The following is an 18,750-nucleotide window of genomic DNA, read 5'->3' as shown; positions in this document are numbered from 1 at the left end:
ATCTCAGAAAATTAGAATAATACATAAAATCAATAAAAAAAGGATTTTAAATACAGAAATGTTGGCCCTCTGAAAAGTATAATCATGCATATGTACTCAGTACTTGGTTTGAGCCCCTTTTGCATGAATTACTGCCTCAATGCGGCATGGCATGGATTCTATCAGCCTGTGGTACTGCTGAGGTGTTATGGAAGACTAGGATGCTTCACCTGTTCTGCATTGTTCGGTCTCCTGTCTCTCATCCTTCTTTTGGCAATCCCCCATAGATTCTCTATGGAGTTCAGGTCAGGCGAGTTTGCTGGCCAATCCAGCACAGTAATCCCATGGTCATTGAAACAGGTTTTGGTACTTTTAACAGTATGGGCAGATGAAAGTGAAGTCAGCATCTCCATAAAGCTTGTCTGCTGAAGGAAGCATGAAGTGCTCTAAAATGTCCAGGTAGACGGCTGCATTGACTCTGGACTTAATAAATCACAGCGGACCAACACCAGCAGATGACATAGTTCCCCAAATCAACCCAGACTGTGGAAACTTCACACTGGACTTCAAGCATCTTGGATTGTGTGCCTCTCCATTCTTCCTCCATATTCTGGGACCTTGGTTTCCAAATGAGATGCAAACTTTGCTCTCATCAGAAGAATCAGAATCAGAATCAGCTTTATTGGCCAGGTACATTTGCGTATACTAGGAATTTGTTTTCGGTTTACAGTGCAGCAGCCAGGGGGGAACAAGTAGACAAGAGGGGGGGGGGGGGGGGGGAATAAATGCAGTATACAGATTAAGTAAAAGTACACGGTGTTCGTTTTCATCAGAAGATCGGAGCAGAGTGACTGGACAGTCAGTCCGTCCAGCGGTTTGTCAGGAGTTCAGCAGGTGGTCTGCTTGTGGAAAGAGGCTTTTGAGGCTTCTACTGGTTCTGGTGGGAATGGCCCTATATCTTTTCCCGGATGGCAGCAGGATGAGCTCGCCATAGCCTGGGTGCGGCGGATCATTGGCTATACTAGTCGCCCGTTTTTTGGCTCTGGACCTGTACAGGTCATGGACAGGCGGGAGGTCAACTCCGATGATCTTCTCAGCAGACCTTACCACTTTTTGGAGCCTGCGTTTGTCTCACTCGCTGGCGGAGCTATACCAGTAGAAGAGGAGAAGGAGATTCTGTGGGACATTAAACTTCTTAAGTTGCCTTAAGAAGAACAGCCTCTGCTGCACCCTACCGATTATGGCATTTGCATTTGGTCTCCACTTGAGGTCTCTAGAAATCGTAGTCCCCAGGAACTTGAAGGAGTCCACTAGCGGGACCGCACTGTCAGCTATGATTAGTGGGGGTGTTTAATCTGGTTTCTTCCTAAAGTCTACTACCATCTCAACGGTTTTAAGTGGGTTGAGCTCCAGGTTGTTGCGGCTGCACCACCGGGCCAACCGATCCACTTCCTGTCTGTAGTCCGATTCGTCCCCTTCTTTTATGAGGCCTATAATGGTGGTGTCGTCGGCGAATTTGATGATTTTAACTGACTGGGACTCAGAGGAACAGTCATTAGTGTACAGGAAGAAGAGCAGGGGTGAGAGGACACATCCCTGGGGTGCCCCCGTACTGATGGACCGAGCTTGGGAGGTGAAGCCCCCCGCTTTGACCACCTGTGTTCTGTCGATCAGAAAGTCCACAATCCAGGAACATATTGCTTCCGAGACCCCTTGGCGGAGTAGTTTTTGGTAGAGAATGCTGGGGTTGATTGTATTTAAGGCCGAGCTGAAGTCTACAAACCGGATCCTCGCGTAGGTTCCAGGCGTGTCCAGATGCTGCAGGATGTGGTGCAGGCCCAGATTGACAGCATCCTCAACGCACCGATTCGCTCGGTAGGCAAACTGGAGGGGGTCGAGATGGGGGCTGGTCACGGCTTTAAGGTGGTTCAGGACCAGGCGCTCGAACACTTTCATGACCACAGACATCAGTGCAATCGGTCTGTAGTCATTTAGGCTTGCGATATTAGGTTTCTTGGGGATCGGAACGATTGTGGAGATTTTGAAGCAGGAGGGAACTTTGCGTGTTTTTAGCGATTCATTAAATATTTTGGAGAATATGGGGGCTAGCTGACCGGCGCATGCCCTCAGGGCAGATGGGGATACTCCGTCGGGACCGGGTGCCTTCCTCGGATTGACCCTCTTGAACATCTCCACATCCTCATGGGCAAACTGTAGTGCTTGGAGTTGGCGGTCAGAGGTGAGGGCAGTGGGGATGAGTTGGTGTGGTTCGCAGGGAGCGTCTCTATCAAACCTGCAGTAGAAGAGGTTCAGCTAATTTGTTAGCTTCTGGTTCATGATGGCGTGCTTTGGGGAGTCGTGTAGTTGGTGATGGCCTGCATACCTTTCCATACGGATGCATGGTCCTTGGTTGAGAGATCTTTTTCCAGCTTGTCTGAGAACTGCTTTTTCGCCTGTCTGATTCCTTTCGTTAGGGAGTTCCTAGCGTGGTTGTATAGTGCTCTATCTTTGCTGCAGTAGGCCTTCTCTTTGGCTCGGCGAAGTTGAACCATGGCTTGTTGTTGTTGTAGGATCGGTAAGTCTTGGTAGGTACACACATGTCCTCGCAGAATCTGATGTAGGATGTTGTGGTGTCGGTTAGGTCGTTCAGATCAGATGACGCAGCTGTGAAGACCTCCCAGTCCGTGCAGTCGAAGCAGGCCTGAAGCTTCATCTTAGCCTCCTCGGTCCATTTCTTAACCGTTTTGACAACTGGCTTGGCCGCTTTCAGCTTCTGCGTGTATGTGGGGAGAAGATGGACAAGGCAGTGGTCGGATAGGCCAAGAGCAGCACGGGGGATTGACCGGAAGGCAGACTTAAGGGCAGTGTAGCAATGATCCAGGGTGCGCCCTTCCCTTGTGGGGCACGTCACCTGTTGTTTGAACTTTGGTAGTTCCTGGTTTAGGTTGGTCCTGTTGAAGTCACCAAGCACAAGTAGCAGAGAGTCCGGGTGTTTTTGCTCTATGTCTGATATGCTGGCGGCCAGATGATGCAGGGCTTCGTTTGTGCAGGCTTGCGGGGGGATGTACACTCCTACGAGGACAATTGACGCAAATTCCCGTGGGGAATAGAAGGGGTTGCAGTTGATGCATAGCATCTCCAGGTGAGGGCTGCAAGATTTGCCTAGGATCTTGACATTGGTGCACCATCTGTTGTTGATGTAAAAGCAGATGCCGCTCCCTTTCGTTTTGCTTGAGAGTTCCTTGGAGCGGTCTGCCCTATAGAGTCCGAAGCCATGCAGTGACACCTGGGGGGTCCGTAGTGAGGTCGTCCAGCCACGTCTCCATGAAGCAGAGGACCGATGACCCGGCAACGCCTGACTTCGCACTGCCCAGGAGGAGGGACAGCTCATCAAGCTTGTTCGTCAGTGAGTGCACATTTGATAGTACGATCGCAGGCAGTGCTGACCTATGCCCTTTCCGCCGCCACTTCACTAGGGCAAGGAAAGAAATAACCTCACAAGAAGTGTGGGTTGCCACGCGCTTAATATGAGAGGGTTCTCTCAGCTGCTGCCAGAAATTGGATAGTCAATCCAAATAAACAATAACAAAAGAACATGCAGCGCTATATAAAGATATATTCAGACAGGTGTCAATGGAAAAATGAATAAAATTTATTTTAACATTTAACACTTAAATGGAATATGCTAAAGATGAGTAATTGCAACATTAAAATAGGAGCTCATATATATGATTAAAAAACCAGTCTCTGGTGAATAGGACTTATGGGGCTCTGATAATAATGTCCAGTGGTTAGTGGACCTGCAAGGTGTTTAGCCTTTTAAAAGGGATTGAGAAGTTCCACAGTAAGTTACCAATCTTAGAGATGGATGATTCCCTTAGCGGAGGTTCAGATAGCACCGATTCCAATGCAGAGATGTGGGAATAAGATGTGGATTCACAACAGGTTGGCACACCATAAGGAAAGTCCCAGGCTAAGGAGGTACCTTTGATTTCGCTGTCCCTTGTGACAGCGAAACGCGTCAGGACTGTGACTTTCAATTACAAAAAGGACCCTGGGGACATCCAGACAATCGGACAGTGGACCTCCTTAGCCTGGGACTTTCCTTATGGTGTGCCAACCTGTTGTGAATCCACATCTTATTCCCACATCTCTGCATTGGAATCGGTGCTATCTGAACCTCCGCTGAGGAAATCATCCATCTCTAAGATTGGTAACTTACTGTGGAATTTCTCAATCCCTTTTAAAAGGCTAAACACCTTGCAGGTCCACTAACCACTGGACATTATTATCAGAGCCCCATAAGTCCTATTCACCAGAGACTGGTTTTTTAATCATATATATGAGCTCCTATTTTAATGTTGCAATTACTCACTTCACTAGGGCGCCCGCGCGTCTGCCTCTCCTCCTAGTCTTTGGTGTCCAGCTAGGGTCTGCATTAAGTCTTTTGCCTGCCATCACACCTACCGCTAAGCTGGCTGCATAGCTACTGCAAGTGCGAGGGTACAGTGTGAGTAGGCTGCGTCTGGGGGAGCCGGGAACAGAGTGCCGCTTGTCTGGATGTGCGTGCACATGTGATCTCCCTGGGGGCTGCGCCGGGGTGTCGTGGCTTCGCCGCCGCGCTCGGCCTCTCTTCTACTGTCCTGGGTGTCTCCTCTGCTTGCGCTTCCGCGGAGCAGTCTCCTGCCGGCGCAGCTGGTGTTGAGATTGCCCCGTCTGGGGGTAGCGGGGAGGGTAACACGGCCGTGTTGGAGGGGTTCAGTCGGGCCATTATAGAGCCAGAACCCGCTATGGCCGTGACCGAGCTGGTCCTGCTGTCCGGGAATGTAAGCATGGCAAGTCAGGGGCTCCGCTGGGCATAGCCAGGACAGATGGGCTGGGTGCTGGGGGCCATGAGGGGGATCGCCGGGAGCAGGGTCTGCTGGGGGCCTGGGTGACCTAGTTTGAGCTGCTAGCAGGGGTCGCTGCCTGTACCTGCTTGATGTTGTGTCCGGCCGGGGCCGCAGTTGGGCAGCGTTTCCACCAGGGGGTCTCGTCCCTTCACCACCACCTCCATACCGGGCGAGCCAGCCTGCCTGCCCGCCGCTTCCTGTGGTGCCGGGGGAGCCACGTCCATGCCAGGGGAGGCAGCCCGCCCGCCGCTTCCTGTGGTTCCGTACGTGCCGGAGGAGCCGCGTCCATGCCGGGGGAGCCTGATGGAGCATGGCCGTCCGCTGCTGCCTGCGGTCCAGGGGGCTGCGGCGGCGATCTCAGCTGGGCCGTCGGTGAGTGCCACAATGGCGGCGCGGGCAACGAAAGCCGCCGATCTTCCGACGACCAGCGATGATGGTGGGATCTGACCGGAGGTGAGTGGCCGGGCCGTGCTCCATCTCAGCAGGGTCTCCCTGCTGTATGTAGTTGTCCCCCTCACAGGGGAGTTAGTCAAGGGCTGGGGGAGACAAGGGGGTAATTTGGTGGAGCTGCACTGCTCCGTGGCAGCCCTCCTCTGCGCCATTTTATCAGAAAGGAGAACTTTGGACCACTGAGCAACAGACCAGTTATTTTTTTCTTGTCAGGAAAAGGCCATTCAAAAGTGTGGGGGAGCTTCACAAGTAGCAGACTGAGGCTGGAGTTAATGCATCAGGAGGCACCACACACAGACGGATCCTGGACATGGGCTTCAAATGTCATATTCCTCGTGTCAAGCCGCTCCTGAACAATAAACAACATCAGTAGCGTCTTACCTGGGCTAAAGAAAAAAGAGAATCTATAGGCATTACCAAGAGAAAATATGAGAGACATGAGACCAAACAATGCAGAAGAGCTGAAGGCCGCTATTGAAGCATCCTGGTCTTCCATAACACCTCAGCAGTGCCACAGGCTGATAGAATCCATGCCGTGCCAGACTGAGGCAGTAATTCATGCAAAAGGGGCCCAAACCAAGTACTGAGTACATATACATGATTATACTTTTCAGAGGTCCAACATTTCTGTATTTAAAATCCTTTTTTTATTGATATTATGGAATATTCAAATTTTCTGAGATTTTGGATTTGGGGTTTTCTTAAGCTGTAAGCCACAATCATCAAAATTAAAACAAATAAAGGCTTGAAATACCTTACTTTGCATGTAATGAGTCTATATAATATATTCGTTTCACCTTTTAAGTTGAATTACTGAAATAAATTAACGTTTGCACGATATTCTAATTTTCTGAGTTTCACCTGTACTCAGCACTCACCCTATTGCATTCATTCCAAACTTTAATTCATCTAAAATCAGGTATTGTTAGTTTCCAAAATATTGCAATAATTTGTGAAGCTCACCAACCACATCACGGTCTTCCCCTTCTGGTGAGTCCCTGACTCTCAAAAAGTATGAGCATTGCTCTGCACTATTTGGCACAAGGTACTATGGCCCTCATTCCGAGTTGATCGCTAGCTGCCGTTGTTCGCTGCGTAGCGATCAGTTAAAAAATGGCAAAATTGCGCATGCATATGCACCGCAATGCATACGCTCGGCGTACGGGTACAAAGAGCATCATGGTTTTGCACAGGTTCTAGCGACGCTTTCAGTCGCACAGCCGATCGCAAGGAGATTGACAGAAAGTGGGAGTTTCTGGGTGTCAACTGACCATTTTCTGGGAGTGTTTGGAAAAACGCAGGCATGGCCGGGCGTTTGCTGGGCGGATATCTGGCGTCATTACCGCGTCATTCTTAGCAGCAATCATCGCACAGAATAAGTAACTACAGGGCTGGTCTTGTTCTGCACAAAATGTGTTTGAAGCCGCTCTGTTGCACAGGCGCTCGCTCTCCTGCAAAGCGAAAATACACTCCCCCGTGGGCGGCGACAATACGTTTGCATGGCTGCTAAAAATAGCTAGCGAGCGATCAACTCGGAATGAGGGCCTATATTACACCGATTTGAAAGGAAGACACATCTGTAGGTACTCTGCAAGCAATGTAAATAAAAGCTTAAACATACACTTACAAAAGACCATTGCATTGTCCTCTCACACTCATGAATATGGCTAAACAGCGAGCAGTCATTTGGGATTAAAATTGAAAAGATGAATGCAATGAATGGTAATAACAGCTCCCATAGACTCAGTGGCCACGTTATTAGGTACACCTATTCTACGAACCTGACAATGAATTCAGTGTACTCGAATGGCTTCACAGTAACCAGATCCCAACCCAATAGAGCACCTTTTGGATGTGTTTTCATACGTGTTGTCATGAGTAGGGGAAAAGCCAGAACTAGACCCCAAAGCAACATTTTGATTGGGCCCCCATAATGCTTCTAGAGAGACACCTCTTTCTATAGCAGTTGTTCATTTTATAGTAGTGCCCTAGTAAATGTTATGCTCCATAGTAGTGCCCTAGTAAATGTTATGCTCCATAGTAGTGCCCTAGTAAATGTTATGCTCCATAGTAGTGCCCTAGTAAATGTTATGCTCCATAGTAGTGCCCTAGTAAATGTTATGCTCCATAGTAGTGCCCTAGTAAATGTTATGCTCCATAGTAGTGCCCTAGTAAATGTTATGCTCCATAGTAGTGCCCTAGTAAATGTTATGCTCCATAGTAGTGCCCTAGTAAATTATATGCCCCATAGTAGTGCCCTAGTTGACATTTTACCACACAGTGACCCCAATTAATTTTATGTCACATTGCTATGCCCCAAGTAAGAACATTGCCTGCTGCCTTATGGTGCCCTGTGCAGTGGTTCATGTTGTACCACCCTAGTTATGGCCCTGCTTTGAGTGACTGATTTTTATGGACTTTTAAGGCATGTAAATTGAAAGAAATAGCAGGCAGGAAAGTGGCATCCTCATAATTAGGATTGTCTTGAATCCACTGGCATGGATGACTTTGTTTAGTGTTTTAACATTTTATAAGCCATTACCATTAAATATGTTGCTACCAGTATGTCATTTTACTACTACCTTGGACTGACCCTGTTACTTGTTAGATCACTATGTTCCCAATAGAATCTGACATGCAATAGTGAATGAACTTGTTCCCACCAATCTCAGACCTGCATTATCATGCATACTATTCGTGTAACAGCAGTCAGATTTTCAGGTTTAGCCAGAATGTCAGTACCACACTTACATGTCCCCTTCCTCCTCCCTTTCTCCGGCACCACTGAACTCCTGCATTAAAAGACAAATGGAGTATATATTTTGTCTGCAAATATCCCCATCCCCTCAATGGAGGGTTTACAGGAAGCAATCTACACCCCCCCCCCCCCCCCCCCCCGCCATTTTCTGCATCCTAACCCTCACTCAAAGTTTTATGTGTAAGGTATGCAAAATGGGGGTAATGAATGGAATGCTGAAGTGTGTGTACTGCTTACTGTAATGTAGTCTACATAGATGAATAGTGTTTATATACACACATTTTATGTGTGTTTAAAGGAAGTTTATAGTGTGTTTATATAAACTGTCTATAAACAGATATAAAAATGTGTGTGTAGTGTAGTGTAGTGTAAAGCTCACTAAACTGTCCCTTGTCGTATACATTTGCCTATAAATTAAAGTTTTGAATACCAGGATGTTACTCCAGTGTATAGTGTATATAAGTGGATATGGTTATGTCTTTTGTATCGGAAAAGCTAGAACAATATTTGACTATTTATCCTTTGCATGTGCATACCTCTACATTTACTTCCGCTGTCGCCCTTTTCCCATTACATCGTTCCCTATCCTCTCGTTTTTTACTACCCACCTTTTCAACCTTCTTTTTCTATCATTCTTTTACCATTTAGATATCTTTTTTTCCCCCTAAATATATAATTTATAATAAGTTCTTGCATATACTTTTCTGATCATTTTTTACTGATACCCCACTTTGTAAACTAAATCCGTCATATATACACTAGAATGCAAATTAGGAAACAGAGTAATACTAGGACACAACTTAGTGATGTCACTGGTTCCTATTCATTTGGTTGCATTCTAGTTGCCAACTCACTGTAGTATGTGTAGTAGATAGGTGCTCTTTAATGTCTTTTGCTATATCCTTCCCCAGTTCTCACACCTACTTTGCTTCATTAAGAATTACACCCTTGACTATTAGAATGCCTCTCTTCTATCCATTCTGTTCATCTTCTCCAACCTTTTTATCAGACGTATGTGGAGTTACAGGAGTTAATCATGGACCATAACAAAGAAAAGCATTGGGTGGAGGTAGCCCACTGGTTAAAGACAGAAGAGGACTACAAGGATGATCTCAAAAAGTGGAGTCAACCTCATCTCTCCTACCTCACTTTCCGCAGCCTTCAGAAACTGCCTTCAGTCTTGAAAAATGGTGAGTGCTTGTCATCTCACATAACAGGTAACTTTAAATGATGCCATCTCCTGTGAACCTCCCTTCATCATAGGCCACTCCTTTGTTTTTCTTTTCTATATAGACACTTTTAAATCCAGTGTTCTGTTGTTACTGTTCTTATTGCTGTTGTTGTCTATAAGTAATATATGTCTCTCCATCATGTTTGATTATTTGAGACTGATATTTTCTAATGTATTACCTCTTGACACTGATATCTCTGTTTGTTTATATTCCAATAAAAAAATGTTTAAGAAAAAAAAATGATGCCACCTCTCACATAAATGATTCTTGATCCACAGGTACAGTGATCCTTGACCTTGCAGAAAAAACTCTCCCTGGAATCTGCTGCCAAGTCATTGATCAGTTGATTTATGATGAACATCTAAAGCCTGATTATAGAGAGGAGGTATTGCGGGCACTTCTCCTGCGTCACAGGTAAGATTTGCAATTGTCCCTTTGAGGTTTCAGACAGGTGACTATTAAGTGGCAATCAGGATTCATAGCTCAAATAAACACTGAATGCTGAATTCAATATAACATTCTTCTACTTACACGAGACTATTAACCAAACACCTACATCACCTCGCTGCCACCTACATCTCACAGTGTCTCCCAGATCGACCTTTCCGCTATACGCAAGATCTACGTCTCTTACACACATTGCCAGCTCCCATTCATGGTTACAGGACTTTTTCAGGCAGCACCCACTCTGTCGAATGAGCAATAAGACTTTATTCTAGCCTCTAAACTTTCAGGTGTTCCGCACTGGGTTGTAACTAGGGCTGTGTGAGCAGTGGTATTACACACGGAGCAGGGCTTTGGGAGCTGCACTATCGCTGTACCACAGCCTTTGCATCTGGCTAGCAGTGTGCCTGAATGGCACTCTGCAGCCAGTATCCTTTGGAAGCTCTGGGCACACACCCTGTAGCCTGTGCAGCCACCCAGGCAGTGCCATAAGTCTTCATAGGGCTGGTAGTCACACACCCTTGGTGCATTGTCATGACATCATGCACTAAGGGGTGAGGTCAGTGCAGGGCACACTGCAACTCTTCAAAGGCACTGGCTTAACATATTTCAGAACCACATATGTAACCAGGCTTAGACTGGCCCACAAGGGTACAGGGGAAACCGCCAGTAGGCCCCACCTCCTGCTCTAAGGATCAGGTTCGAGACTGTGAACTTGAATTATACATTATACATATGTTACCTTATACTGGACTATGGTGTATTTTCTACAGTGCATTGCTGTTATTAATCTGCTATTAATCTGATACATTATCATCATGCATGTAGCAGCTTAATTTACTGTATATTTTTATAAAGGGGGTCCAGACATTGCACTCTCTAATGGTTTGTCAAACCAATGAGGTGGCAGGCCACATCCACTCTGCAGACTGGCCACACCTCTAAACATGGGCCCCTACCACTGCATTACCCCGGTGGGCCCTACATGCTACAGTCTGACACTGTATGTAACCATAGTAAACTATTCTACTAATTACCTTCCCTCTACACAGTCCACACATGACTTTACATATTTGCTCTTTCTACACTGACACATCCCACTGACCCCAAGCCAACATTGCTGCGTGACTGAATCATGCAGTCTACAAAAGTCTACAATCTGGCTGGGGCAATATACAAAATGTAGCAGGGTCCTCTGTCTGTTATTATTACCCAGTTTTGTTTTATTACGGTTATGATATGTTACTAATTGTAACATGCAATGGAATATGATGGGACATAAATGTTAATAATGATTAAAAAAAATCAATCTGGGGCTGATTCAGAGTTGAAGTAATAGTTACTTTACACGTTGGCAAAACCATGTTGCACTACAGGTGGGGCAGATTAAATATGCGGAGATCCAAATTGCAGTGTAAAAATAAAGCTGTCCAGCATTTGTGGGCTACCTGCAAAAGCAGCCAGTGTTTGCCCTGCATGCAAAACAATAATGTACAGTATTAGCAGTCCTTGCATTGCAGCATGGTTTGTCCAGGTGCAGTTACTCCTGTTTGTTATGCTTTACTCGCAGCTCTGAATCAGACCCTGGGGCCTATTTACTAAGCCGTGGAGAGAGATAAGTAGAGAGAGATAAAGTACCAACAAATCCGCTCCTGTCATTTTTCAAACACTGTCTGTAACATGGCAGTCAGGAGCTGATTGGTTGTTACTTTATTGCCGCCTACTTTATCTCTCTCAAAGGCATAGTTAGTACATAGACCCCATAATGTATTGTAAAGTAGGCATCACACACTAGCTAAGGAATGACACTTTAGGTGGGAACATGGGATGCAGTTAATTTGCTGGCTGTCGGGATTCCGCCGGTCAGGATACCAATGCCGGAATCCCGACAGCCGACAATGCCGCCAGCCGGAATCCAGGGGCACAGGAGCTATTCCCACTCGTAGGTGTCCACGACACCCATAGTGTAGGAGTAGAACATGTGACGAGCCACCGAGCCCGCAAAAGGGACTCTTTGCGCTTACCCCGCTGCCAGCATTCTGGCAGGTGGGATGCCACTGTCGGGATATTGACAGCCAGCATCCCGTCCGCCGGGAATATACAGTATATGTATTCCGGGAGTATTTGTAAACTCAACGATCTTGAACCTAGTTTTCATTATCCGTTTCATACAGTATATGAAATTCAAGCTGAAATAATTTACAAACAGTTACATTGGGAAAACCATGTTGTACTACAGGTGGGACGGATTATATATGCCCCACCTCTAGATTCTAATAGTTATAACTAAGTATTTGTTAAATCTCAATTATAAAATTAAAAAGCTTTCTTGGACATAATTATTATTATTATTATTATTATTATTATTTATTTACCTTGTGCACCCATATTATGCAGTGGTGTAAGGAGAACGTGTTATCACTCACATTCACCTTTGGAGGTTAGAGGTACGCATGCCCCTTTACATGTAGTATTCTTGATTTCACTAGCAACTCTTTTATATAAGGAATCTACGGCATCATATCCCTTTAATAATCTCCAAATTTCTTAACATCTCTCATGGCACAGGTAACAAATATGTCTTTGTCTGGATATCAGTCTGCAAGTATCTAAACATAACTCAATGCTATTTTTAGAGATATTTGTATCTGTTGTGTAAACATCATCCCTCAATGAAATAAATCCTCACTAAATAGTAATAATACGTCATCATGAAAAAGTTTTTCATACCCACAGTCATCCTGATGAGGGGGACCCTGAGAGTGGACAACCTCTGATACATCAGGTAGAGATGAAAACAATTCCACCGAAGGTAAGAGGCCACATTTAGGGATAGATTACACACTATAGAAAAGTGCTGGATTTTCTCCATAAATTGTGTCATGCTGCCTACTCTCACGGAATGCTCAGTAGACCTCTATGGCGAGCTCTACCAGACTTCCAAGAGAGTAGACCGTCCTCCTGGATGCCACCTACTTCCTCATTGAAGGGTGTGGTCAGGGGGCTTGATGAAGTGATTAGCGCTGATATGATTTCTGCACCACACATCTCTACCTCACCTTCTGGATCTCCAAGAGAAAAGAATTTAAAAGCAGGAAAATTTGCTTGTACCTGTCCCTCTGCACAGTGACAGCAGCTATATTATGTGTACTGAACCAACATTGCTGAGAATTATGTGAGAACTTTGGGCCTAGATTAGATGTAAATGCAGCCATGACTGTGTGTTTATGCAGATGCCGCTACAAAGCCTTTGCCTGATGGTACATCCATGCCTATGAAAGTGCAGGGACTGAGATGCCCACTATGAGTATCTATACATGCTGTAATACTGTCTGGTGCATCTTTAGGTGCCACCATCGGTCGCACCATTGAAACCTGCACCAGCCCTATGGCAGGTGCAGATTTTCCATCTGAGCACGGCCTCCACACTGACCGATTGAGCATCTGAGTACACAAGCACGTCAGTGACATGCCTCAGGACACTCCCCTAACACGCCCATAAAGGCGCATCTGTTTAGTCACTGCCTAGGAACATCCAGTACTTTTCTAAGACATTTTTGATACAGTGTGCCTCAATCACAGTAGCGCCTTAGTGAGTTCCAGGGCCGGACTGGGATCAAAAATAGGCCCTGGCATTTTTGAAGCACACAGGCCCACCTTGGTGTCAGCGGCGGACCGGCAGCGGCGGCTCCTGATTGGCTGCCGGTCCACGAGCTCTGATTGGCTCACGAACCGGCGGCTGGTTTGAAGTCCGCTACACGCCGCCAGACATAGCCGCGCTGGCGCGCTCTGAGCTTCTGACAGCTGAGACACGCTGCCGCCGGACTGAGCGGCAGCGTGTCTCAGTGACACAAGAGGGGGTCGGCTGGACCGGCCCACGTGGCCATCGGCCCTTCTGGAATTTGCCAGAAGTGCCAGATGGCCAGTCCGGCCCTGGTGAGTTCATACTGTGTAGCGCAAGCACCCAAGGAGTGTTTAGGGATTTTTGCACGCTAGCTTAACTCTGTGAACATCGGCATTGTGTGCAGCTCTGCGTCAGGCACTATGTGTCTCATTCTCTAGTTACGTCAGTAGTTCCGACTAATTTCATTATCTTAAAAATTGATTTAGCCCAGAAATTTCCAACCTCGCTATGGGCCGGATACTGATCGCACGCAGTGCCAATGTCGGGCGCAGTGAAGCGATTTTCTGCTTTTGTGCAAGCGTCTATGTCACACTGTGCATGTGACCAGATTGGTGTGCACAAAGGGGGTAATTCAGACTTGATCGCTAGGGTGCCTTTTTGCATCCCTGCGATCAGTTAGTCGCCGCCTACAGGGGGAGGGGGAATTCGCTGTGCAGGTATGCAATCGCATGTGCAGGAGAACTGCACAAACAGCAGTTTGTGCAGTCTCTGCACAGCCCAGGACTGACTCAGCCGCTGCGATGATCAGGGCCGGAGCTGACATCATGAATCCTCTCACAAAATGCCGGGTCCCTCCTGTGTTTTTCCGAACACTCCCTAGAAAAGGTCAGTTGCCACCCACAAACGTCCTCTTCCTGTCAATCTTCTTGCGATCACCGGTGCGAATGGACTTGTTGCACCATCCCGCCGCTGCCCGGTGCTCCCTGCCGCTGCAGACTGTCGCACCTGCGCATTGCGGTGCATGCGCATGCGCAGTTCAGACCTGATCACCCGCCATGCGAAAACGCACAGCAGTGATCAGGTCTGAATTAGCCCCGAAGTTGGAGATGTGACTGAGGCGCACGGCAGACACTCTGTGTCGGAAATGTGTTGAAAATATAGTGGCTGTTTTTGGGCGGTAGCGCACGCACAGAGATGGTCCGCCTTATCGGCATGTTATGTGAGTGCTAGCACTGATAGTGGTTGCATACAGAGATGCCCAGCCACTCACATAGGAGGCCGTACTTGGACAGAGATGCTGCATCTGCCATAGGGCTGGCGGAAGTTTCAATAGTGTGACTGATGGTGCTTCTAAAGATACACCAGGCGGTATTACATCATCTACACAGGTGAACACCAGGGAAGAACTTTGTAGTATAATTTGAATGAAGGGCAGTTGCCAATAGGCAGAGACACGGATGTGTCTGTGCCCGACTCGTATATGAGTGATTGCAAAACAGTTCCATTTCTTAATGGCTCATGTCATGGTGTCTGTTTTTTCTGGTTATCCATTCTGATCTTCTCACACCTAACAGGCTCCCCTCAAAGAGAATTTGGCAAAGCAGCTACCAGAGAATACAGAAGCCTCTTTGGTTTTGGTGGGTAAGTACTAAGTGCCCTCTAGCCGCCCTCTGCCTTCAGGCCAAACCTTTTTGACTCAGCCTTATTCTGTAGGCATAGCTAAGCATGTATTATTATTATTATTATTATTATTATTATTATAATAATAATAATAATAATAATAATAATCAAAAGCATAGGGACTAATTTATATGATTGATAGGATATAGCTATCTATCTATCTATCTATCTATCTATCTATCTATCTATCTATCTATCTATCTATCTATCTATCTATCTATCTATTATTATTTCTAGGCATATACACAGGCACTAAAACATATGGTAGGTAGATGGGAAGATTGATATATAGCTTACCTCTCAACCTTTCCTGGACCCAAATAAGAGATGTGGCCACACGTAATAGGGGCATGGCCACATGTCATGGGGGAGTGCCTAGAAATTTCAATGCACTTGACTGCATCCATGCCCTTCCCCTAAAAGATACCCTAGCACGTCACACACATTGACAGGTACGCACAGCATCCATTCAGTAACTGGAGGGAAAAAGCTGCCCCAGTAAGGGAAGAAGGACAGAGCTGATAGACAGTTGAGACCGATAGATTACTAATAGGATACACATAAAAAGTGAAACATTATCTATTAAATGCAGTTTTGCTATCTATCCTTATTACTGTCTATCCTAATTATTCTTCTGAAATGTCTGTCCTACTCACTAGCCTAAATATTCTGTGCTGTTCACTCTTTCTTCTTATAAAAATATCTTTCTAAAAATTGGCTGTTAACTAATAAGTAGTCATAAGCCTTATTTTCTATTGGCGCTTATTGCAGAGATAGAATCCTCCTGTCGCAACGTTTTACCAATAAAAATTGCCAGCTCCAGCTGATACTGGTTGCCAGCAGTAAGTTTCCTTTTACAACTTTGCCAGCCAGTCCTGGAAGCTACTGGTTCACACAGGAAGCATTCGATATCCTAGCTGTCGGGATCCCGGCACTCATCATACCGGAGCCAGGATCCCGACCACCGGGATACCGACAACTATTCTCCCTCTTGGGGTGTCCACGACACACCTGGAGGGAGCATAAATAGCGTGGCGAGCGCAGCGAACCCGCAAGGGGCTCTTTTGCACTCACCCCACTGCCGGCATTCCAGCGGTCAGGATCCCGGCGCCGGGATCCCAACAGAAGGGCTATCGTAGTAGATCCGGTTCACACAAGTGTAGTGACACTACATACATACATACTGTACACATGTATATAAGAGAGCAACCTTTCTTGAATCTGCTTCCCCATGCTTTCACCACTGAAACAAGATGAATAGTTTCTCCAGCTGGATCTATGCCTCTTTAATAGAGAGAGAGAGAGAAGCCCAATGGTATAATCTCCCCTTGGTAAATATACTCAGTTATATCTTCCCTATTTTATATCCTCTGGGTCTTATGTAGTATTGGAAGTAAAATGGACATGGAACTTTATAGCTGTCGGCATCTTGAGATTCATTCGCCTCTGTGTGGATAGCATATCCTGCCAGTTTTCTGCTAGACCTATGTATTTTTATCTGGCCTATACCTTCAATAAAGGCATACAGTACATTTGAGTAGTGCTGTTCTGTATGGGTCGTATTTGCATGAACACAACCTCAGTGAACTTTACGTATGTGAGAATGTTTCTTCCCATCTCTGTACCATCACTTCGATAGTGAGGGTCAATGCGTCCAAATTGGCTAGCACTTTGCAGAACCGCATTTGAATGTGCTTATTTTCTGAGGATGCACGGCAGGAATATAGGTGTATATAATGAATCTGCCTGCGATTTCTGAGCATTAATACATATTTTAAATCCTTGTCACATACTAACAGTGAGTTTAAATCTTCTTCTTGAAAGAAGTCATGGGGCTAAATGTAATAGCCTCCGAGTTTCTGGAGATGCGGGACATTTTCTTGAAGCAGCAATCTTTTACAAGGCAAAACCAGGTTGGTAATGTCTTGTAACTGAGTACTGGTTATAAAAAAAATGGACAGGCTCGCACAAAGTCCCGCACCTCCGGAAACTATTATGTTTAGCGCCTAGTCTTGTTGATTGAAATCTAAATTCCGAAAAAAGAAACCAGTGACTGAAAATAGCAATACAGGTAGTCGCATCATTCTGACCATTATCATTGTTACTTTGTTACTTAACAAAGAGAACTACAGTGTGGTCATAATTAATGTTTCCCTAGTCAAAGCTTTCTGCAGATCTAGCTAATAGGCGGAATGCTGCCAAATTAGGTACTGTAGGTAGGTATAATATTCAAAGTATGTAGAAAAGGATGTTTTGAAAACACATGTAGCACCAATATCCACCAATAAGGGAACATATGTCAAAATTCAAGCTAAAATTTACGTGAATTTACCATGATATTTTCAGCTCCTTTAAGTGCAGTGTGCACATTTTTTATTTTGGAATTAAAATTTCAGGCCTTTCAGTTCTTTTTCAGCTTTTGAAAAAAGGAACAATAAAAATGTTAAATTAAATTTTAGGTTTTTCTTAGTTATCAATTTGTTGGTACCTTCATGCATTTTACCTTACAGCGCTGTAATTTCCTGTCGCCAGCTCTGACTAAGGAAACATTAATTATGGCCACATTGTGTATTTATACATTTTTCATGATGAGAAACAATGGATTCTGGGAAACCATGAAAGTTATTGTGGGGATAACTTCTGTCTCCTTTCCTTAATCTATAATTCCTTTTTTATCTCTTTTCTCACCACCTTCCATACTCTAGGTTTCATTCATTTTCCATGTCTCCCTCATGTTGTCCTTATCCTTGCCCTTTCCTAAATACCATGTTTGTCATTCCATTGTCTCCCTCATCATCTTACAACTTCATAGGCTGCACTGACTTTCTGGAGACCCCAACACTTGCTTTCGTACGTCTGAAAGAAGCAGTTCCCCTTGACTCAGTTCTTGAGGTTGATCTGCCCATCAGGTTCCTCTTCATTCTTCTTGGTCCTCAAGACTCCTCCATCAGCTTCCATGAAGTGGGAAGGGCTGTGTCCAGCATGATGGCTGAGAGAGTGAGTAGAATGGAAATGTAGATGTATAAAGCCAACCTGTCGCCTTAACTTGCTGTTTATTGGTTTAGAACTACTGTAATGAGCACTATACATCATTGTACGGGGGTTTGGTACAAAATGTCAATGTTTAGGACATCGACACCAGTCTGTTGAGCTGTTCTGAATATTCATGTTTAAATGTCAACATAGAGGGTAGGCTGACATTCATAAATAATTCTTATTTCATTATTTCTTGTTTTTTCTCCTTGTACTCTCTTAGGTCTTCCGTTCTGATATGTACCTGGCTGGTGCACGCCAGGATGTCTTGCAATCCATTGATGACTTCCTGGATTATTGCATAGTTCTTCCTCCCAGTGACACTACCAGTGAGCAATTACTAAAGGAACTTCTACCAGTTCAACAGAACCTGCTGAGGAAGAGATATCGGGAAGTGAAAGTGGTGCCTGGTGGGCACAAAGGTAAGTGGCGCACTATGCAATGGCAGACCAAGAAACTAGAATGTCTCAGTATAAAGTTATAAATTGGCCTCCAGTTCACTAAGGCATAAAAAATATACCTTAGTTTTTTACTGTCTGAATATGCCCTATTCTTACCCTGAATGCAACCAAAGCAATTATCCATTTTCACATGCTCTATTACTTTGACTACTGCATCCACCCTCTATCTGGCATTTACCCAACTATCTCCGTTCAG

The 18,750-nt window shown here is 45.4% G+C and overlaps 1 protein-coding gene across 4 annotated transcripts in view; it reads left to right on the top strand.

Annotated features, from left to right (window-relative positions):
• Positions 1–18,750, top strand: part of SLC4A1 (solute carrier family 4 member 1 (Diego blood group)) — a 92,392-nt gene that overhangs the window by 46,564 nt on the left and 27,078 nt on the right. For all 4 annotated transcript variants that reach the window (XM_063959940.1, XM_063959939.1, XM_063959942.1 and 1 more), the window contains 6 exons: positions 9,089–9,269; positions 9,590–9,725; positions 12,492–12,567; positions 14,955–15,021; positions 17,873–18,057; positions 18,317–18,515. In XM_063959940.1, coding sequence (XP_063816010.1) covers positions 9,089–9,269; positions 9,590–9,725; positions 12,492–12,567; positions 14,955–15,021; positions 17,873–18,057; positions 18,317–18,515 — 844 coding nt within the window. The remainder of the gene's footprint in view (positions 1–9,088; positions 9,270–9,589; positions 9,726–12,491; positions 12,568–14,954; positions 15,022–17,872; positions 18,058–18,316; positions 18,516–18,750) is intronic.

Source organism: Pseudophryne corroboree, chromosome 3, assembly GCF_028390025.1.
Source record: "Pseudophryne corroboree isolate aPseCor3 chromosome 3, aPseCor3.hap2, whole genome shotgun sequence".
NCBI lineage: Eukaryota > Metazoa > Chordata > Amphibia > Anura > Myobatrachidae > Pseudophryne > Pseudophryne corroboree.
Note: the sequence above shows the minus strand (reverse complement) of the source record. Positions and strands in the feature narration are given on the sequence as shown.